Below are 24,447 nucleotides of genomic sequence, written 5' to 3'. Positions count from 1 at the left end.
CTTTAAAGCATTAGAAAACCTGTTATACCTTGCTTTCCCTGTTTTGTTGGTGGGCTGGAGTGCTAAGGTAACTGCAAAACTACAAGACACTGAAATACAAGCATCCACGCAGGGAAGGGATTACCACCAGATTTTGTTAACACATTTTTAACTCAAACGTGGGCCTTGTTTGGACGACTTTCTTTGAAACCACATAAGGGCTTGAAGTGTAACATTTGCAGAATGACAACACAGAATCTGCTGCACACTTCTTTTGTGAGAGGTAGATTCTGTAGCAAATTCCACGGCTGCAGAATCACAACACACATAGGGAAGTAAATACATTTGAAACCAATTCTCATTTCACCTGTAATCCTGTGTGATGGCAAGACTGGAGGTAAAACTTTGCTTCCACAAAACAGACAGCATCATTTTGTTCTACTTCACTTTCCACAGTGAAAACTAGACACAAGATCCCGGCTTATCAGCTAAACTCTTCTTTGGAAACAGCCCCTAGCATACCCAAATGGGAGCATAAATCTGTTCCACTTCTACTAGGAATGCAGTAATTGCAATTTGGGAACAAACCAGTGGCCACACAGTAGCGTATCCCATTAACCGAGGACAGTCCCACATACTTTAGAAGAGGCTGTAAGAAACTTTCAGACAGTTCCAGAACTGCCTGCCCCAGGGGAAGTTCCCTGCTGACAGCCCAATAGTTAAAAAGCATGAGGGTTTATATCCCTTCCATTGTTGGTGTACTGTAACAATGCTAAGTATTATAGAGGTAGCCGTGTTAGTCCGTAGCTTGGAGAACAAGAGCCTTGTGGCACCTTATAGACTAACAGATATTTTGGAGCATAAGCTTTCATGGGCAAAGACGGGGTCTTCAAAGCGGGTCTTTGCCCACGAAAGCTTATGCTCCAAAATATCTGTTAGTCTATAAGGTGCCACAAGACTTCTTGTTGTTCTCGAATGCTGGGTATTGTTACCAATAATCACCTACAATTCTGACAAGCTCTCAGACTATGCTATCCTGTGACAATGAACCCCACAGGTTAGTTATGTTGCATGGAAGTATTTATCAGCTTTCAATTTGACACTTGGTTCCCTTGTTCTTGTACAGGTGGAACCTCTCTCATCTGGCTCTCTCTCATTGGGCAATATCCATAGTCTGGCATGATTTTAGTTAGCCAGATACCCAGTTAACCTGGGTGGGCCCGGTGTCCCACAGTCCCATACAGTTTGTTTTCAGCCACCAGTCCTGGCTCTCAGTGTTCTGTACTGCTCTTCACCTCTAACTGACCCCTAAATGTCTTCTCAGAGCCCAGTCAGCAGTGGAGGTATTGATAATGCTGCTACATTTGCAGCATCCAACACGTTTGCCACTCGCTACATGTGATTCTGGCTCTGGAGCCGCACACGACTCTTGGAACCTTTAAATACGGTGCCTCCTAGAGCAGCATGAGGGAGCCACTCACCTGCTCGGTGCATGCACCCCACCGCTTGGTGGGAGAAGCGCATGGCGCCAGCCCCGTCAGCTCCGACCACCCAGAGGCTTTGGCTGGCCCAGACCCAGTGGTGGCTCCACTAAGTTGCCAGCAGTCATTTAAACTGGGGGATCTGGGGGTGCCTGGCTCTGAGGGAGGGGAAGGGCTGCGGCATACATGGAAGGAAAACAACCACAAGGTAGTGCGTGAAGCCCACAGCTTTCAAATCAGCCCCGTGGAAGAGGCCTGAATAGGGGGCTGACTGAACACGGACTCCGGATGGACGGATGTTGTTGACAGAAGCAGCATGTCAGACTCGAGAGTTCTGGACGTTAAGTGTTTGAAGAAATTTAGACAAAGCTATGAACCAACCAACAATTTGGACACTGACTGGGATCCCTCTCACTGTCACAAGCGGACACAGGGAAGTGAGGGAAGGAAGTAGCAGGTGCATGCACAGCCCAGCCAGCCAGTTACTTGAAAATCCAATGGCGTGTACATCTGCCACACGGGCACTTCCAACGGGATCCAGACCACGTTAAATCGGAAAGCATGTTATTTCCTGTCCCTGTGCTATTTCTTTTTGGGTGTTTTTACGATGTGCTCTCCTCTCTGCTCTAGAGGAAGCACTTCCTCCGTTTTCTATTTGCATATGACAGCCATTTTCCATGCCACCAATTCACCCCCGTTGCCCATTTCCCTATCCCCTCCAAATCAGCTCCATCTTTTTTCAGATTGAGTGACCAGGACTGAACAACTCCAGGTGAAGCCAGACTAATTTTAGGAAACATTGTAACATTGTGTTCTTCTTATACCCATTCCCTGTGCATATCAACATTTCCTTTGCTTTGACTTCCACTGCAAGCTGAACAAAGGTCTTTACTGACTTGACCATGATCATACTCCACTTCTCCTGAGTGCATCTAGTTAAATATATCTACAAGGTGTAGGAGTTCTAAGTATTCACTAGAACATGCATTTCACATTTATCAACACTGAATTTATTTGAATTTTTATGAGGAGACCTGTCATTTCCATTACATAACCAATGCCTATCAATTCACTAAGTGGCCATGATAGACTGGCCACACTGTATTTTTAGCCACACCGCACAGGTAAATCATATCATCCCAAGAACAACAACATGAGGACTCAGATTACTACAAAACAACAGCCAGAGACTTCCATGGGTGGATTGCACAATCCGCCATCCCGAAGACTCCCTCAGGTTAGAGATCCGCATCCTACTGGGATTAGCTGGCAGCAGCAGAGAAAGCTTCCAGACCCTGCCGAACAATCCTGCAGCCAAATGATGCAGCATGAAATTATTTTAAATGAAAATGCCTTGGACATTGGTACAAACCCCGATTACAAAATCCAGGAAGAGATTTGTACAATGTGAGGGTTTGTGGGTCTTAAGGTTCAAAAGAGTTGGGATGGAGCTGGAGTTCTCATCTTAAAACGGAGAGGAACTTTAATAGGCAAATTATAACTGAGGGCACAGAGTGGGCCATTTAAACAAAGGGAGAAGACATTTCCTTTACATAAGCAATTTAAAAACTGGACAAATGTACAGACCCATCCTGTGTCAAACACAATCCTCTTTTGGGCTACACACTGTGCTCATATTTGTTTTCTTTTCCAAATAGTTTCCACATAGTGCTCCTGAGCTGCTACAGGCAGGTCTCACGGGGAAAATGCACATTTTGCCTGTTATTTATAAACTTTGGTTCAATTAAATGGTGAAACTAAAGTTTTTATAACTTGGTTACAAAAATAAATGTTCAAACCAGAGTATTTAGAATCATCTTGGTAATCGTGAACTAAATAGGCACTGCTGCTTCTGTAGCCATTGTTGGTTTTGTAATTAATTCTATTTAGAGAAGAAATTGTTCAAAACAGCTTTGTTCACTGCTTGGGCACCATGTGTTCATGTTTTTTGAGGGTCAAATTCCCTCACACTGGTGTAAATTCAGAATGACACCACTTCCACCCACGAATCCCATTGCAAGCTGCAGTTTTTCAGCATTTCAATGTTATTTTTATTTAGATTATTAAACATTAAATTTAGCAGCCCATGTTTAGATACCCAAATCAAAATTTTCAAACCCAAGTTTTAGAACAGGGACTGCATTCAGTGCTCATTTACAGCTGTGCAAACACATGACAATGGGATCACACAAAGTAAATGAAGGCAGAACCAGGTTTGTTGGAAGAAAACAGCTTGTTATATCCTCCAGGGTAAACCTGTGCTGCCAATGATCAGGAAAAAACTCATCCTCAAAGTGGACCAAACTCGACCCAGAGTTACGACACAGTGGGAATAGCTAAATGATCATTAAAAACCCATGGCTGCCCTGTATCAGCTGACTCAGACTCCCAGGGCTCAAGCTAAGGCGCTGTTTAATTGCAATGTAGATGTTTTGGCTTGGGTTGGAGCACAGGCTCTAACATCCGGCAAAGGCAAGAAGGTCTCAGAGCTGGGACTGCAGCTGAAGCCCAAAAGTCTAAACTGCAATTATAGTAAACTCTGATATCTGGCATCCACAGAACTGGGAATTGCCGAATAATCACATATCCTGGATAATAGAGGGTAAATCATGCTGGATGGGAGAGCAAAGGAGCCTGCCAGCTGCACTCACATGCAGCACAGAGGGACACAGGGCACCACTGAGCGGGCTGGCCCCATTGAGGCGCAGGGCATTGCTCTCCAGCTCTGTATGCAAACCCCAGCCCTGATGCCACTTCTCCACGCTCCCACCCAGTGTCTGGCTGGCGTGATGCTGGTTATTTGAGTATGCTGGTTACTCAAATACCTGTTAAACAAGAGCTCACTGTGAACAGTCCCTTAGCCCAAATCAAATGGCAGCAGCCAGCCACAGGAGTCTAACTGCAGCAGAGACATACCCCCAAAGGAACCTACAGTGCCAGAAACGAATAGTCCTTTAAAGCGAATAATTGAAACAAAACCAAGGGCATACAATATTAATGCAGCTATTCAATTCTTAGCTCTCCTTCCTGTGCCCAAACATGCAAACACATGATAATTATGATGACTCAGTTCTAAGACTCATGCAATGCTTCCATACAAAGGAGTGTGTCAAGGTCAGAGCAGCAGAATTGATGAGGAATTATTTTTCTTTTTTCCAGTAAAGAATCTCAATGTTAAAAATAACACATTTTGCATTGAAAGATTGTAAGTGACAGCTTTAAAGTACATAAAGTACTAAGTTAACTTCCACGATCACAATTAAAAGTGAGCCCCTCCATTGTCAGTAACTCAATAAGCCAAGTTTCATGCTTCCGTAAACATTTAATGAATTGAGCAAAATGAGAAATGATAAAGGACACGTGAACAGAAAAAAATTGGGGCATCCTCAACACAACAGCTACACAGTTGCTTAGAATTATACACCAAGCCAAATTTCACAGTGCACTTATTATGCAATCTACCAGCACTGCCATTACTACTCTGATTCACACCTCAAAATGTAGCAAGAAAACTGCCAGGTTGGGCAAGGCATTTCCCCAAGGCGTAGGCAAAGCTCCCATGAATTGCTGCACTTATCACATGGAGTAGTATCACTTGTATTTTGGGTTCCTCATTCTTTTTGGCATCACCAAGGCTTTATGTTAAACATGCCCCTGACCATGGCTCTCTGTGATAACCAATGGTGGGAAATTTTAAAGAAGTCTGTGTAGAAACACCCAGTGCTCTTACTTAGACAAACACTGTGAATGAACAACTCAATGCTTAAAAGAAGAAGAAAAAAAATCTTATCACCAATAAGATAGACTTTGATGCACGCAAAAGAACAGCCACGCTGGAGCAGATCACAGGCCCATCTACCCAGTATCCTGTTTTTGGTAGTAACCAGTGCCAGATGCTCTGGAGCAAATGAACCAAAACAGGGAGATTTCAAGTGATCCACCCCTGTACAGGCCCACCATGGAGATCCATCCCAGACCATCTTTACTAACAGTCATTGATAGGCTATTCTCCATGGACTTCTCTAAATCATTTTGAGGCCATGACAGACATCTTACATAGGTTAACTTCAAAGCAGCATGTGCTTACACCTCGGGACAGCCTCTGCACTGTACCCATTCACAAACTTACCCCTTGGTTTCCTTGAAATTGGATGGTTGGTCTCAATGCAACAGAGTCCTGCAAAAAACAAGGAAAAAATATTGTCTCAATCACAGAGCACACAGACAAAAATATTCAAATAGTTCATTTTGTGTTAAACAAGGACACTACAATATATATCTTTTGAAGGAAGAGGTACAGGAAACTAACCACCAAGCATTGCTGATCTTTTCAGTGGAAAATTTAACAGGGATTTGTCTTTAAAACAGTAAAATGCTGTACTGAATTAGACACGCCATCAGTAGTGTCCAATACCCCATGGTAATATTTTGCACTTAGTCTTTCATATATGTTTCAGAGGAAGGCAAAAACCCTACAATGCTCCTGGGGATCTTTGAAATGCCACACAACTTCCTTCCTGACCTTCTTAATCATTAACTTACATCTTAGAAAATAATATTTGAGGCACAAAAAGATACACTGGTTGTATATTTGCAATGCTACAGTTGTTTGTAAACCTACATTCTTAGTAGATGCTTAAAGGAAAGATCTGTTAAAACACTCAAATCTAGAAGGTTAGGTAAATTGTCATTCACCTAACTTTTCACAATACCTAAGTTCAGGTTCTATTAACTGCATCTTGCAAGAAGGTTGTGATTCATTCTGACTGCACACTTAAACTCACAACTCTGACCCTAATTTGCTTTCCTTCCAAGAAGGTGCAATATTGTTTCTTCAGTCAATCTTATAAAAAAGGTCCTTATAGCAGACATCAATTGAATTCAACAATTACATTATAGTTAATAATCTTGTCTCACAAGCCAAAAAAAACAAATGCTTTTTGCATTCCTTGATGCATTAATCTTGGATGGCACTGAAAGCTGAAGAATAACTTGAAGTCATTACTTCAACGATACTAAGATTGAAAAAATATATTTACTTACATACCTACATATTGATACAGAAAGCTTGTGTAATCCATGTAAGTTTTTTTCACTTCCCAAACACAAAAATGCTTCAGTGCATTTCAATGTAATAATGCCAATAACCCAACATTGATGCACCAGTGAAGGCCCTGACCCCACACTCCAACCCCACTTCCTGGAAGCCTGCTCCCACACTGAACCCCTTGTTTTCTGGCCCCATTCCAGAGCCTAGAGATGTAGTAGCCCTGGTCCTCCTTTGCTCTGGGGCTGGTGTGGGAGGGGAATGAGGTGCATGTCTTGCAGTCTGGAAAGCACTTACTTAATGCATTGTGCTGAACACACTGAAGACAAGAAATAACTTCAGAGTGAAATGATAAAATGTCTTTCCTACACTTCACACAGGGCTCACTAAATTCTTTAAGCGCCTCGACACTGCATACCACAGCATGTTGTTCATAGACTGGCCAGCGTTTGTTCATGGTGTCAGCATGTACTGTACATTGTTCATCCATAAATCCATACAAATTTAAGTTAGCCATTTTAAAAGCATTTTGAGGGCATTTAAAGAACACTGCATTTCGTAAGAGCATTGGACTTTTGTACCTAATTACAGATTTAAAAGCATAGAAAATTACTTAACTAGGATTAAAAAAATCACGAAGTTCAGAAGTATTGTATGCAAATCATGACAATTTTTAACTAGAGATCTTTATAAATGTACCTATCCCACAAGCAAATTTCACTTTTATGAATGATTTATGAAAGATTCCTGGAAAAAAAAAAATCACATGAAGTTGATGACAAGCTTTTTTAAATAAAAAAGCTAAAATATTTTTATATTTTACCTATATAAAGAAAAAAAATAGAAAACACTGTACTTTCCCCTACCCTAGAGAAAGTTTATCTACTGTTCCTCCCTTCCTACATCCAGAAGCTGGGCTGGTGAGTTCTTTGATCTCATCATCCATGATAAAATATTTTCATCCAGTGGCCCAGATCCTTCTTAGGCCCTTATTTCTGAAGGGCTGTAGCTTTCTGTCCAGTGTTTCGGTAGATTTCCATCTCTGGAAGCCATATGTCTACAGTGAAATTGTTTGAACTGAAAATGCTCTGTTTTGTTCTGGCATACCTTTGATTTCTGCTTTTTCCCTAGTATCTGACTTCCTGAAGATGGAGTTCAGTGACTTCTGTGGATGCCTTTCCTATCGAAATGCTGCTTTCTTCTTAAGGAAGTGAGGTGCTGTCCAGGTACATCAACTGTTCTCCTTTGCTTACGTTTGTGCCTTTTGCTGTGATGCTGCTGCTTGATGTTCATGCTTCGAGGAAGTTTGTTTTGGTGGAACTAACTTTGAACCATGCTTGACTGACTTTTCCCCATATTATCTCTTGGAAGATTTAAGGCAGTGACATTCAGTAGTGCAACATAATTGGCAAAGTCTAACTTCTGGACATTTGTTATCTACTCATGTTGCTAACACTGTTCTTCAGTACCATGTTTGACACTGCAGTAGACAATAGACATACCATTCAAATGAACTAGAGCACATTAACGTGTATAGTTTCAGCTGCCTCAAAACAGGAACTATGGGCAATGATAAATGGATTAAGAGATTATCAAGGTGTCATTTCCACAAACACTATCAGCTACTTCGCACAGCAGACCTGAATCCATCAGACAGGTGTCTCCAAGCTACATCCTGTGCTTTAGCAACAGTGTGATAGCTATTTTGTGCTTGTGTGCGCTCTCTCTCTCACTCACACAGAGAGAGAGAGCATTAGAACATCTTTTCCTAACGCAAGAGCAAGGGCTAGGAAGTCAGACAATGGAGAGTTTGTATGCAGCGTGGTTGTAGCCATACTGGCTCAAGAATACTAGAGACACACCAGAAGGTTTAGGGTTGGTCCAATAGAACATATTATCTCACCCACTTTATCTCTAATTGGCGATCTTACAAGCTCATTTGACATTTAGTCCCCAAAGATTTAGATGTAAGTGCACCGATTTCTCACACCATACATGAGCTGATCATGGGAGCAGATTATCTTAAGTATAAATTTATTTTTGAAAGATGTCCAAAACTTTCTACTAATGTATTTACCTGGAATGAGAAATAAAATGCATTCTTCTGAATTCATCCCACTCAGGAAACATGATCCTCCCCACCGAGGCTCACCGGTGTCACCTTTCTCTTATTTCCCTCCACAGTTAACACAAGTTGTCATACAACACTACACCAAATATGAAGCAGGTCTGTACCCCGAGATGGTGAACAGAATGAAGAGTACAAGCTGTTCAGAATGAACAGCTCACAGCTCTACCTTCAAACTGGATGCATGTTCTACTTCACAACCCTGCGTAACCAACCACAATGCTTGCCAAGTGATAATCTCCAAATGCCACTTGTTGAACAGGGAGCCTTCCATTTTGCACATCACCACCCACTTGCTCCCCAGGAGACAAAGCCCGTCTTGCCATTTCCAATTTGGGAGCTGCTGCTTTCACACCTCAGTTATCAGTGATGTACAATAGTAAGTTTTCGAATGCAAAATCTGCAGACTAGAGGCGTCAAGCTGCCAATCTGCAGGCCAGATTCAGTTTCCATAGAACACAAGCATTCATTTTCTAGGCATTGTGGTTGCACAGAAAACCCTTCCAAGGTCACAGAAAGTAACAGTCTTAGTACAAATGAGTTGTATTTTGTGACCAGTCGCCAAACAAGAAAATTCACCTTAGACTCTAAGAGTCACTGGAGGTTTTTTGAGATGTGCAGGCCCTCGCTGTATGCCACTGTGGGTACACATGAGAGTCACGCACCCAGAGTTGGGACTTTAGAAAGTGGTTTCCGTCGGTCCACACTTGAACCCCAGCTCACCTTAGGCCTCTGACCCAGGCGATGTGGAACAGGACAGACTTACCTCTTCTCCACTTCCTTCTCCACCATGAATCAGAGAAGACTCAAGCAGAGAGTAAGGAAGGCAGACAGTGGCATACAGATTTGTAAGACAATCCAGTTATAATGCCGTTATCAAGGGTGCCCTTGGAGGAAAACTGCAGCCTGAAGAGGGAACGGGAGATAAACTTCTTTCCCAGGACAGCTCCCCAGAGGAATCAAAACCTCTCTCAAAAGGGAGGAACCCAAAGGAGTGGGAGACTCCAAGCCTGAGAGAGCAAAGATGACCCCAGGAATGTAGATCTCTGTTCTTCCCAGCTTGACAAGTGTCCCATCTGCCTGAACTGCACGATCTGGAATACAGACAACCTGTGCCACCACGGCTGAAACAAAAATGGAACCACAGATCAATGCTCTCAATCCAACCTCATCAGTGCCAACGGATCCCAAGGTCTGTGCCTGGAAGCTCCCAGAGGCATGGGCACCACAAGATGTGATCTAACGCCATCGGAGCCCAAGACCGCTCCCTTTATCATGCCTCTGAGACTTGATGTCCTGAATTCTTGTGAGCTGAGCTAGTGCTTGGATTAGGCCAGGCTGGATAAGACCTGCCTGAAGTGATTTGCAGGAAGATTAAGCTTCATGCTTACAAGAATGCTCCCTGCTCTCCCAATGAGACTCCAGTGAGAGCAGACTCCAATAATGATTTGGACCTTGTGGCAGGAGAGACTGCATTTACAGAGTCAGGCAAATGTAGTAAGGGGGTGGGGGGGAAAAGCATGTCCCAGCCTGGTTCCAGCTGCTGCCTCGTGGCTTTTTCCATCACATACCTCCTAAGGCAAATGTTTCTACCCTTCCCAGCCACAGCTAGAGAACAAACTAGCCCTTACTGCCACAGATAAAAGGGGGACAACATGACTAGTGTACCCTGAAGGCCCCAAAAACATAAGGCAAGTAACTATTTTGTTTAAATCTAATGACTGACTCAGCTGCTGCACAAGCACATCCACGTGCCCCACTGACATTCTGAATACAGTAGTTTTGATCATCTACTATTTATTGTTTTGTTTCAAACACCTGACCCCAGTGTTACTGCAGAGCGAAACTACATGCAGCAAAAACATCCAAAGGCTAATTCCCAAGGAATCATGAGAGATCCACATCTCAGAGTCCCAAAGTTCATTAAGAGTTCTAGTAGCACAGCATGCAAATCCCACTGGTAACTTCTGTACAGAACATACCCCCAAGAACATCAAATGGTGGGTGAAGACAATTCAACTTCACTAGTCACCAGCTAATTAAGTTAGTTTCTATGGCTCTCAAAAGGCATAGGCTAAACAGAAATGAAAGATGACTGGAATGTCTTGCAACAGATAGGCTGATTGCAAAGAGGCACCATCCATCCAGAAATAGGAAGGGTAAATAATCTGGAATACTGTCAACTCACCTACGCTTTTACAGTGACTTTTACCACCCATTAAGTCTATTATTAAGATGCTGTCTTATTGCAACTTGGGGTGGTAACACCTATAAACCCTTGACTTGACCACGACTTCATTCTTCTAGATGCTTTACAAGCATGGAATAAAGGGACAGTATCTACCTTAAAAAGTTCACTTGGATTGTGAAATTAACTGCTAACCCGCCTACAGTAATTGTTGAAAAACATCTGTTCTGTTTTCCTTGCTCCTCAAACTGTGTTGGTATAGTGATTACTGCATCTCAGCACATCTAAGATACTACACTGCTACTTCATTTCAGTTTCTATTAAAAAGTTCCAACTGAAGTTTTGGTCACAGTGCAAATACTGAGTTAAAGGCACTTAAAAAGATTTTGAACTTCTAGAACTATGGCTCTGACTTGGAAAATTACAGCACTAACAGATTCAGAAACAAGCATCACTCAAAAAACATGTACTAACTTCTGTGCTTTTGGCAGCTCTGAGATTTTAAAAAGACCACCACCAATATCAGTCCACTTGAGTCACAGGGGATGGTTACACAACAGTTAATTTACGGAAGAAGACGTACAACTCCTATGGATGAAGTTCAAGATGTAACAATGGTAATTTTTGTACTGTGAAAGCAAATACCCACAAACATGCGTGCACACGGTTGCTAAACCGTGCACATCAGCAAATCCCCAAGCGACTGATTCCCGTCATCAGGATACCACTTCACAAAGACCACCAGAGCTAGCTCAGCTCTTAAGTCTAGTCTCTCATGCATGCCCAAACACAATGATCTCTTCTAATCCAGGTTTAAAAAAAAACAAAAAAAAAACAGACTGTATTGGAAAGCCAGCACTGCATTTCTTTATATGATCCTTAGAGAGATCGTTCATTTTAGTTTTGATTCTCAGTTGACCATAACTGGGTTTCCCTGAATTGTCAACTGCATTACAGGAAACCTGTTGTCACTTTACTTCCCCAATGTCCAATAGGTTTAGAACTGTAAGAACTTCCTGCAAGAGACATTAGACACACTCAGGACTGCTGTATTGCTATAATACTGGAGGCAGAATTTCAGAAAAGAGGAACCCTAATTTCCATAGAGGGACAGTTTTGGAAATAGTCCCAAGTTTAAATATAACTTGTCAAAAATACGTAAAGGAGCCTATTCCCCCTGCCACCCAACCACCCACACGGTGATTTAAAAAAAACCACCCCTTAGAAATACCAGGAACATGAAGTCTGGCCTCCCCAGTGTTCACTGAAAACATTTCTGAAGGACCTCACAGATGCACAGTGGGAGCTCTCACACCTTTCTTGAGGGGATGGAATGCTGAACTGTTAAAATGTCTTTTCACCCCAGTGCTCATTAGACAGGAGAATTTATGTATTAAAAACCAGTAACAAAGATTTAAATTTTCTGCTGATCTGCTTTCAGTCTCTTGACTCTTTTGATGTTATAATTTCAATAGAATTCTGCTAGAAATTGGTTAAGAGAACACTAATTAGAAGAACATGAAATTTGCTGGAGAGGAGCACAGCGTAAGACACGTCCAATCTGTCAAAGACAATTACATTTAGAGTCTGATGGGGCAGTCTTGAGGAAGTTACATAATTACTAAGCATCTTAAACCATGCTATGTGTAGAAACAACACAAAGCACATCACTCAATCAGTTGCCTGAATTTCCAGAATTTGCTTTGTTGCTCGAAATTTTACAGGAAGAACCAAACTGAAACAATACTTTTCAGGTTCAGCCCATCACGAAGTGTGAATAATATCCAGCTATAGATCTGGAAACATGACAAATAAGTCAAGATGAAAGAGGAAAATATGGAGGACAACTTCAAAAAAAAAAAAAACTTAAAATTTCCAAAGACATTTTAAAAATAGTTTAAAAAACAAAACAGACAAACAAAACTTCAGCCACAGGTCAAAGTGTTAAGATCTAACTGCAATAGCAATAAAATGTTATGAATTATTTGTGGATGTTGTCAGACTATTGTGGTCTAAGGGGGACACATGCAAGTGTTAGCTTTAATCTTCATCTTCGTGTGTCATTTTACACAATTTGAACTCCCTTACAGCTTCCATTTTGTGCACTTATCCATTTACAAAAATTAATATATCAAGTTTGAAGTGGATCTTAAATATTAAAATACATATTCAACATTAACAGCCTGTGGCAGGAACTGAATTCTATTGGTTGGGAAAAATCTAAAAGGTAGGAAGTTATTTCACTAAATCCCACGACTGCCTCTTTCCATTTTCTATTCTGCAAAGTAGCTTACTTTGAACAACAGTAATTTAGTTTCTCACTACAAATTTGACAAGCTATTTTGCAGTTTCCCAAACTATTGTGAACTACATTGAAACTAATCATCTTAAAAGATGCTACAAAAATTTAGTGGCCAAAAATGCCTGCACCAATAATTGCTTAAAAAGTTTATAGATAACACCAAACTGCAAGGGACTGCATGTACTTAGCAGGATAGGACTATAATTCAAAATGCTTTAGAGAAACTGTCTAAGGTAAAACAGGATGAAATTCAGTAAGGACAAATGCAAAAGTTCTCCATGTAGGAAGGAACAGTCAGTTTCACGCACATAAAAAATGGGAAGTGACTGCCTAGGAAGGAGTACTGTAGAAAGGGATCTGTGGGTCATAGTGGACCACACACTAAATGAGTCAACAGTGTGACACTGTTGCAAAATAGCAAACATCATTCTGGAATGCAACAACAGGAGTGTTGTAAACACCACAGTAGAAGTAATTCTTCTGCTCCACTCTGCTCAGGCTAAACTGAAGTATGGGAGTCTATTTCCGGCCACTCCATTTGAGGAAAGATGCGGAGAAATTGGAGAGGGTCCAGAGAAGAGCAACAAAAATAATTACAGGTCTAGAAACCACAACCTATAAGGGAAGATTGAAAGAAGTGGGTTTGTTCAGTCTGAAAAAAAAAAAAAAAAAAAAGACGACTGAGAGGGGACATACAATCATAGAACACCAGAACTGGACGGGACCTTGAGAAGTCGAGTCCAGTCCCCTGGCCTCACAGCAGGACCAAGTACCATCTAGGCCATCCCTGTTAGATGTCTATCTAATCTGCTCTTACGTATCTCTAATGATAGAGATTCCATAACCTCCCCAGGCAATTTATTCCAATGTTTAACCAGGGTAGCTTGATAACTTTTAAGTACCTAAAAGCTGCGTTACAAGGAGAATGGAGGTGGGGAAATTATTGTCCTTAACATCTGAAGATAGGACAAGAAACAATGCGCTTAAATTGCAGAAAGTTAGGCTGGACACGAGGAAAGTAATTTGAATGCATAATAGGCAAGTGGCTATTAAAACGTCTCATTGTGAAGATACAGAATGCTAAAAATACATAAAATATTCTGGCAAAAGTTTCCAAATCTGAGTGCCTGGCCAAGTAGGTGCTGAGGTCTGGTAGCTGATACTAACTTCATTGGGAGAAGTGGGTTCTTGGTGCCACAGTCATCAGACTAATTGCAGCTGGTAGTCTTTTGAAGTGCACCTGCATTTCAGGTTTTTAAACCAGGGCTTTCAAACTTTCTTTCTGAGACACCCCAAACATTTTATAAAAATTCCATAGCCCACCAGTGCTACAACTGCTTCTCTGCATGTGTAAGCCAGGACCAGCACTACAGTAGCAAGTAGAGTAATTGCCCACGGCCCGCCACCACAGAGGGCTGTGTGAAGCAAAATTGTTCAGGCTTTGACTTCAGCCTTGGGTGGTGGGACCCCAAGCTTCAGACTTGCATAGCAGGGCTTTGGCTTTCTGCCTTGGGCCCCAGTGAGTCTAATGCTGGCCCTGCTTGGTGGATCCCAGGGGTGCCCCAGATCTCTGGTTGAGCGTTACTGCTCTAGATGACCCCTGACTCTCAAAGCACCCTTGAGCTATGCTCCCTGGTACTAACCATGATTCCTGCAGCAGCCTGACTTTACTCCAGGCACTGACGACCCTCCCCTCCAGTGACCCAGCACTCAACTTGCAGCATTTATTTAGAACAAAATATTTGACGGACTGTAAGCAATAAACCAGTCTCTCTGCATGCCTGCCTCTCTTCCTGAGGCTTCCCATTCTCTGGATGTGGGGGAAGAGAATCTCCTTTAGACTCCTACACAGCTTCAGTCCACCTGTCTCCCTAACCACCGACCTCTTCTCTCCAGAGGAGGCTTTTTAACTGTTAAGTGTTTGCAGTCAGAGGGTTTCTATCTTGGCAACAGAAGGCTTGCATCTCCATGGAGGTAGTTTCTAACTTTTCCAATACTAGTAGTTTCCCACGTTGTCTTGTAATTTCCCCCAGGTTTTTGCTCAAAGATTGCTTATCTGGAGCCACTGTTTTGCCTTCCTCTTTGTGTGTGACCTGGACAGCGAGGAGAATTTAAAGGCCAGTATACAACACTGTATTGATCTGGATTATTAGAGGGCTGTGAGAAAAAACATAGTACATAGAATTTTTTACATCTCGGTATTAGACTACATAGCAATTCCATATCTATCACACTTGGCACTTAGAAAAATCAGGATATTCAGTTAATGCCTAATCTCTGGCACTATCTGATCTTGACATGCATATTTAGCATGTGCTAAAGTCAAATTCCATTTACTTTGAAAAATGTTCCTGTAAGGAATTGAATGACTTGTATTTCTCTGAAAACATCCCAGAGCTGTACTTACTATATACAAGCTTTTTTATTGGAAGACTGTATCCTGTTTTTCTTAAAGTTTTAGCTTTTTGGTTGCAAGCTGTCCACTCTACTTCCCTGGATTTAACTGAGGTGTACAGTGAGTGAGTAGATTCCATTACCAAAGGCACCTTTCACAATATTTGTCTGCTGCTGCTAAAAAGAGGTTTAGAATATCACATCTCATGTCTCTGAGGCATCTGTTCTCTTGGGTGTTAAAGGCTTATTTTTGTACACACTGGGTAAGTAAAAACATGGTACAGCTCTGCACCAAGGTGCAAATTCTCTTGAGAACAAAAGCTTTTAGTGAAGTGAGGTTACACCAGCATGAAGTTGAAATTAAGTTTATTCCACTGTGGGTAAAAAAGAATGGTTTTAAGTTACATAACCTTTCTGTAAACAAATCATAGTAATATTGCATTCAAATGTTAATTACCAGTACTAGAGCACTTATTGGGAACCCTTTTATCAGAGAACACTAAAGGAGCTTAGAAGACTGCATTGTTAATTTTGCCTCTATTGGACCTCCTCTGTATCAGGCAGATGTGCTACAGAAAACCTGAGGCTACTTGAAAGCTAATTCTCCCCTTCTTTCATTTGTTCAATCCACATACTCTCCAAAGCACATACAGACTGCTCAACATATACAAGCAGCAGCAAGAGAATCAACCTCAAAGAAAAATTTCAGGAAGTTGACTCCCCATCTCGGTTTCAGAATGTTCTGATGGCATGTGGACAGGTTTAGACCCAAAGAGCTATTTAAAAAAAAGTTTCCTCTTGCATTTTAACTTTAAGTCCCCCCTTTCAGTTCCTAACAAGATTATCTTCAGTTGACTGAAGAGCTGCATTAAATTTCTCCTACTGTTGAGATCATGACCAACAAAAGCACTCGTCTCCCCATTGCTTTTACAAGCCTCCCATGTTGCAGCCTCGCCAAAAAATGAAATGAATTACTTAGACTGGTTATTTTAGCCTTCTTTCAGCTTAGGGACAGAGCTGGTTCACCATCACTGGCAGCAGAGGAATATCCCACCATTTAAGTTTCCCTGGAGTTTTATTTCTCTCTCTAGCAGCCAGCTACAAGACTTTTTCTGAGGGGAAAGTCCAATTTTTATTTCAAGTTGCTGACTAACAGTTGGGCTCAGTGTCTCCAATTCCCAGTGGCATTCCAGGACTGGATTTCCCTTCTGCGGAGACTGAAGGCTTCTGTCAACAGAAGTTCTGTTGACTGAGTGTGCGTCCAGACTGCAGATCTCTCGGAAGACATCTGCCAGTTGTGTACAGGGATGTCAGCAGGCCGCACTCGTCACTCCAGGAGGAAGAAGGGATGTCTTGACAGAGGGTTTTTTCCCCCCACAACATTTGGCCCCATGTGGGCAGGCCAAAGGTTGGAAAAGCCTCTCCCAACAACTGTTGGCTAAAGGTATGCAAATTGCAGTGTGCAATTTGCATATCTTTTGCCAACAGCTCCCTGAGGTCTAGATACAACCTCAAAGTTCCCACTGAAAGCCGGAAACAGCTGAACCGAAAGGATTCAGTGGCTTACAGAAAAAAGGAAGAATTCTGGAACATCTCAATGTTTTAGTGTTGGACAATTACTACTTTACCGTGATTTACGTTTGATAGGCTTTTTTTTTTTTAAATTTTTTTCACAGTCATCATGAATAAATCCACCCAGAAGAATGATAATCATGACCTCTCAAATTGGCATGCTAAAATTCACTGTGCCACAAAAGGCTGAAGAAATCTGGAGGTGACTAGCAGGAAAGAAAACACTTACCCACAGCCTTCCTCTGAACTCACTGTCAAAATTCCCACTGAATAAGGAGGCAATTTAGGCTGCTTATTGTTTTAAAGTGTCAGAAAATAATAAGCCAGTTCCCCAGAACTCACAACTCTTACCTTATCTAAGGGAGTGGAATGGCCTTGCACCTCACAGGCTCAAGGCATAGTCACTAATTCTTAAGAGATAGTATCATTCAGAGGAGCCCAACAGTCTGCTAGCATGTTGTAAATTAGGCTACATCTACACTACAGCCCGGATTGATACTGAGGTCAATCCACCAGTGGTCAATTTGGCAGGTCTTCACCAGATCCACTAAGTTGACTGCAGATTGCTGTCCCATTGACCTCATTACTTTAACCTGGATGAGAAGTGAAGGAAGTTGACAGGAGAGTTTCTTCTATGGACCCCCCAAAGTGCAGAGTTGGCAGTAACTCGACTTAAGTTACTTCTATTCCAGCTGTGTTATTCAGGTAGTCGGAGCTGCACAACTGAAGTCCACTTTGTAAGCTCTTGGGAGTTGGCGTATTATTTTCTGACACTTAAAACAGTCAGATGCAGCCTCACTGTTAGCAGCGGGATGTGTAACCACTCCCATCCACAACCTATGACAACCTTTGGAAACTTCTTTTAAGCATCACTTTTCACAGGCTATTCTTCTGTGTTTGTATACAAGGATCTGACAGGCTATATTAACAAGCCAGTTCTTACAACTCTCAGACTAGTAGCAATAAAAGTCAATATCAGGAGATCATAAAACAAGTTGAAACAACATTTCCCTGAGCACCTGAGAGCACTGTGCTTGCAAATTAACAGTTAAAACAAAACAAAACAGAAGAAATAAATAAATTCTATACTGTTCCCCCTGTAAAACAACTTTAGAAAAAATATATTCTGTATCGGGGTCGGCAACCCTTGCCAGAGCCCCTGCCATGGAGTCCCCTCTGCAGCACGGGGCCGGGATGTGGGGCTGGGGATGGAGTAATTAAAAATTCCCATTAAGTACCTGAATTCCCATTCATACCTAAAACTCCCTAGATCTCTCCGATGCAACACTTTTCTGCAGCAGTATTTTACTGGCGCCAGCAGATTTTGTTAAATTGGGAAAGGAATGAAAAAAAATGGCAGAAGGAAATGGAATATTCCAAAATTCCCAACCCAGTTAAAGGTGAATAGAGTTATTCCAGACCCCCTACAGATTTTAGGCAGTTTCAGATCCAAAATATCAGTAAAAGTGAGCCATAAAATTAGACTTCTTTAAATTAATATTTTAAAAGCCATTCCCCTGAGGCAGCTTGAGATCAGGTTTCATACTCCAACCAAAGAGAAGAACTATCCTGAACTACTTACTGGACACTAGAGATGTGATCACCTCTCACAAGGGAAACAAACAAGTTAAGACCAGGAAGAAAAGAGAAAAAAGTTAAGCAGCTGTCTGAAGCCCAAAGATTTTTAAGCTACATATACTTTAAAAGTTTAACCACCTCTGAAAATTTATGTTATCAATGTCCCTTTAGTCAACTAGTTGTAAAGTTTAGGAGCTAGATTCCTGGACAGTTTAGGAGTGGTGAGGGATTTCCCAAATGCAGAGCAGAAAAGCAAGACCATCTTTCAAAAAACTCAATTTTTTTTAAAATAAAAATGTTAAGATGAATTATTCCTGCTTATCTATTTTTGAAAATGAAACTCATTATTTTCAGAAGCAACTCTGAACTTCTAGCCATTTGTTGACAATGGAGATTCCACAGCATTTTCATTAAGTATATTAACCTGTGGCTCTGGCCAGCTATAGCCTGCTTAAAAAATTTCTTTCCTCTTCAACTTTTTAATGGTATTCTTCCTAAGTTCCTCTTCCAAACTTTTTGTAGTGATGCAATGCAGTTAAACAGCTGCCACTTTCCATGCCAGCAGAACAGAAGTGACTCCTGTACATAATGTCACAGACATGTAGTACTAAAGTGCAACTACAGTTAATAAGTTATGTGCATTTTACAAAAGAAAAATAAGACCTCTGTCTTCTATACCACATTTACTCAAATCAAGAATTACTGAGAGCTGCATGGCAAATTTCCTCATACAAACTGGATAAAAGGAATAGTGACTGGCCCAGGCAACCTTCCAGCCTTTCCCTACTGGCTATTGTTTGAAATGCTTTGGCCAAAACTAATGAACTTTGATATTAGTAAAAAAAATTACAATTGTACCGTTTCTCTCAGTTTAAACAGTAAAGTAGTTAAAAGAAATCTTTTTCCATGCCGAACTGTATCAAATATGGACACTGCTTAATACTACAGACTGTTTATTTAAGCTCCCTGTTTATTTTGGCTTCAATCTTTGTACTGTACAAAACCCTGGATTGTGAAAGACAAGAGCTGCTTCCCCACATGTAGCAAAATGTGGAAGAAACAGGCTTCTGTGGGACAATTTTACACCTCTCTGGGGTGCCTCATGTGAAGTAGATTCCCCCTTGGATGCCTATAACTGATGAGCACGAAGGTGAGAAATTAGGCCAATTCCAGCAAGGAATGTTCTCGGACAGTGGCTGTACTTGAGGTTTCCATCTCCACTGATGCCGACACAAGCAGCACCGATGTGGGCCTGGGCATGGGCATGCTCCTCGTGTCAGACTTTCTGGTCTTTTTCATGAAGCCTGTACTTGATCGCAGAGTGTCGGGCACTACTCTTGATGGTAGTCCACCAGGTTACCTGATTCTCCACCTACCTCTCCCAGTGGTCAGTGTCAATGTCGCACTTTACCAAGCTATTCCTAAGGATGTCTCTGTAGTGCTTTCTCAGCCTGCCACAAGACCACACACTGGTCCTTAGCTAAGCACAGAGAATCTGTTTATGCAGACATCTATCAGGCATCCTCACCACATGACCAGACCACTGTAGCTGACTGTGGGTGATTGTTGCCTCAGTGTTGCAGGAATCCACCTCTGCGAGGATGCTAACACTGGTCAGTCTGTTCTACCATGTGATGCCCAATGTTCTCCTCAGGTACTTTTGAGGAAATTTCTCCATACATGTCTATAGGGAGTCCAGGCTTCAGCTCCGTATATCAACACTGGAATGACTACAGCATTGTAGACAACGACCTTGGTCCGAGTCTTGATATCATGGTCAGAGGCACATCTCTGTAAAAGTCCATAAGCCAAATTGGCACTGGAAACTCAGTGGCAGATTCTATTGTTAATATCAGCATTGCTGGACAGAGAACTTCCAAGATAAGAGAAGCTGTTAACATTTTCCAGCACTCGGTTGTCCGCCATGATGCTTGATTTGTACAGTGGTATGGTGGGTGTTGGCTGAAAGAGAACCTGAGACAATGAGACCACTAACAAGGGAAGGTGAAGTCTCTGCACTACAGCCTTGGCTGAGAGCCAGTTGGCTTTTAGCTCATGTAGTAACAGAGCACAGGGCTTTAGCCCCTAAGGTCTCAGGTTCCCGCCTGACAACCTGGGTGTGTTGACTTTACACATGTATTAAGAATCCCAACCTGCAGTTGGCCACGGCAAAAGCATTGACGATTGCTTGGAGACCATCTTCCCAGGTAGCACTGACCTTGACGCTGTTGGCATACTGGAGTTCTATCACGGATGTTCTGGTGGTCTTGGCTCTAAAGTGGTCAAACTGAAGAGGCTATCATCTATCCTGTAGGTTATTTCAGCTCTGCTTGGGAGACTAACAACAACCTGGAGCATGGCTGATGGGAAAAGCATTATGTTATGTACTATATCACACACCCTTGTTTTACTCCAGTCCTTATGTCAATGTGTTCAGTTGCATTGCCATTATCGAGTATCACTTCCCTTTTTACCCACACAAATAGAAGCAAGAATATAAATAGATGAGTTCTAGAACCAAGTTATTCCATCATAACACTTCCTCACAAAATGCTGAAAAAGTTCTCAAGGGGCCAGATCACAGGACTGGGAGTCAAGACCATGGTTCCATTTCTCCTGCTGCCACAGACTTATGTGACCTTGTGAAGCCACTTCACCTCATTGTTCCAATTTCTTTCTGTAAAACATGGCTTAGAATTTATGATACACACGGGTTCTGTAATGCATAATTAATATCAGCCAAGCACTCAACCTCAAAGAAAAGCTGGAATTTTGTAAGTATTTTTAGAATACTGGAAATGGAAAAAAAAAAAATCTAAAATCTCCTGTCATTCTGGAGTACTCAATAGTTCTAAGCAGTTATTTCTGGTTATCACTGTCATATCTAACAACTGATCAGTTCTTCCATAATTAGGCATTCACTGCTAGTCTCCCAATTACTACCATTATGGGTGTATGCGTAAGAGCATCATTATACTTTCTTTTAACAAAACCTGGTGGGTTTCACTGAGCCTTCAAGCACCTTTTCATCATTAGAGCTAAAAAAGTATTGAATGGGAGCTGTCAAGCTAAAGTCTAGTCATTTAAAAAGTCAGTTAAAAAAATCCAGATAATGGAACTGCCCTTTGGCTTGCTTTCCACTTTGAGAGTTTACGGTTATTTTTCTGGTTTCTAAACTATTTGCTTTTAAAAGAGAAAGGCTCACAGACAGAAAAGGTATACTCAACAGCTTCCAATGAAAAGAACTGACAACTCACACACTTCTGCCAAATGATTTTTTTTTTCCTTTTCTTGGTCATTTCTTTTTGTTAGCACAACCATAGACAGCTACCCTCACCTATGAAAATTTATATCCCTGTTGTCCCTTTGATCAACTACAGGTTGAACCTGTCTAGTCCAGCACCCATGGTACCTGACTGGTGCCAAATGAGAGAATTTGCTGGACCATGAGAGGTCAATATTGTTTAGCAGCATTACCAATACTTCCACTGATTACTGGGCTCTTAGAAGACATGTACTGGTAAATTACAGCTAAATAACAGCATAAAACACAAAGCCAGAACTGGTGGTCATAAACTTCATGGGGCCACCGGAAACTTGTCTGCACCCATGAAAAGTGGTAATCTGGCTAACTAAAATCATGCCGAATTACGGATGTTGCCTGACGAGAGTGCTGGACTAGAGGTTCAACCTGTAGTTCTAAAATGCTGAATAGCTGTACTAGCCTACCAGCATTCTGCATAGCAAACAGAGAAGTTACAAAAACATTTCCAGCTATAAACTAATAAAGGTAAGTCAACCAGCTAAGGGTAGTAAGCCCTGGACTACAGTATACAACAAAAGAATATAAAAACTTGAGCCTACTCTGGGAAAAATCCACTGGTAATAGAGATCCACTCTCCCTTGCAACAGATAACACAGAGTCCTTGAAAAGCTAGAAAGAAAAGTTGAGACGCTGAAAAAACACTGGAGAAAACTGAGCCAGGCTCACAGCACAGATAGCTGCAAACAATCACTTCAGCTTGCCACTTTTGAGTTCAATATAGGTGGTAACAGCTTATGTCCTATACAGAAGTTAAATAAATGCAACCCAATAACAAATCATTGCAAATAAGTTTGCAGTTCCGAAGCCAACGAGAACGTACTTTCAGGCCTTTTTCAATAGAAAACACTTAAAACACAGACTGAGTTCCATGGGAAATAAGGCAGCTCTGAGTTCTTCCTCACCTTTTAGCATACAAACATCAAGATTCCACCCTCCCTAAATTCCATGTGCACCTAAAACAAGTTAAGTCAGTTCAGTGCTCCAAACACCCATGAGGCAAATGGCAGCTGAACAGACATATTGAACATTAGGTCATTTTCAGAAGACTTGATCTGTTGTGCTTATAAAAATGCTACTAGCTTTATACTCAAATTCATATTATTACCAAAATCTGTTATACAACAACTGCACCAGAATAGGGCAGCTAGTAGTATTCCTCTTACGTATACCTTTCACAGAAACTGAAGACAAAAATGAAAAATCAAATATACTTATGAAGTGATCTCATGGTTTCTGAGAGCTGGTTTATATTGTTTTAAACTTTCAAAAAGGAGTTATTTATTGTTTAGATTTAAACACTTCCCTGCAAAGTGAGCAGTGAAAAACTGCAATATTGTGGTAGCACATGAAAACCTGAACTCTCTTCATCATCTAAACTGAGCACAATAGTTAAAATAATCAAAGATAATGTTAATGTAAAATGTTCACTTTTATTGAAAAAGATATTTTCACAACCAAGTAATTCCTCTTCAAGCTGAGACTCAGGCACTAAACTCCCATGGAAAGGTTACTCCCCGAAGCTCACAAGTTCTAAAATTTTATAGGAAAATTTTAAAGATCAGTTTTAAGAAGCCACTTAGTTACTACTGTGAAGACCAATTTTCATGGTCAAATGTAAGTACTTCATTTGCACTCACAGTTACTACAAAATAGGAAAGTATTAAAATTCACTTGCATAAAATGCTTGTTAAGTATTTTTTCCACAGAGGGATTAATAAATCAAACAGAACTAGATAAGATTATGGCTACAAAACAGTAAATCAATTCTCTCCCTCCCCAGCATATTGACCACATACATGCACATCAATATGCAACTCCTGTACTTTCACTCAGAAATGCAATCTATTGAAAAACAACGAGAAGTCCTGTGGCACCTTACAGACTAACAGATTTTTGGAGCGTTAAGTTTTAGTGGGCAAGGACTCACTTTGTCAGATGCACGCAAGCTTATCCCGCAAAACATCTGTTGGTCTATAAGGTGCCATAGGACTTCTTGTTTTTGCGGATACAGACTAACACAGCTACCGCTTTGATACCAATCTGGTTAGTGGCCATTTGTAACCCCTCATGAAATTGTAGGTCACGGACCTGAAATTTGTCTGGCTTTACAAATGACCTTTGTATTAAAAACAAACAGTTACCAAACTACTAGCAACAACAACAACAGGCTGAATCTCTAACCCAAAACTCTCTTGTCTGGCAACATCTGCAATCCAGCATGATTTTAGCTAGCCAGATAACCACGAATTTGGCCACACCCATGATACATGTGCTCCCATAAATTTGTTTACAGCCACCAGTCCTGGCTCTCAGTGTTCTGTGCTGTTATTTATCTGTAATTTACCCCTAACTGTCTTCTCAAAGCCCAGTAAGCAGTGGGAGTGTTAGTAATGTGGTAAAAAATACTGACCTCCCATGGGCTGTCAAATTCTCTTGTCCGGGAAGTCGTGCTG

At 41.4% G+C, this 24,447-nt stretch overlaps 1 protein-coding gene across 1 annotated transcript in view; it reads right to left on the bottom strand.

Annotated features, from left to right (window-relative positions):
• ELL (elongation factor for RNA polymerase II) overlaps positions 1-24,447 on the bottom strand; it is an 83,419-nt gene that overhangs the window by 43,975 nt on the left and 14,997 nt on the right. Inside the window, exon 2 of the mRNA XM_074978188.1 lies at positions 5,590-5,637. Within this exon, the coding sequence (XP_074834289.1) occupies positions 5,590-5,637 (48 nt within the window). The remainder of the gene's footprint in view (positions 1-5,589; positions 5,638-24,447) is intronic.

The sequence above is a fragment of the Carettochelys insculpta genome, chromosome 27 (genome assembly GCF_033958435.1).
Source record: "Carettochelys insculpta isolate YL-2023 chromosome 27, ASM3395843v1, whole genome shotgun sequence".
NCBI lineage: Eukaryota > Metazoa > Chordata > Testudines > Carettochelyidae > Carettochelys > Carettochelys insculpta.
This window is presented reverse-complemented; position numbering and strand designations above follow the sequence as displayed.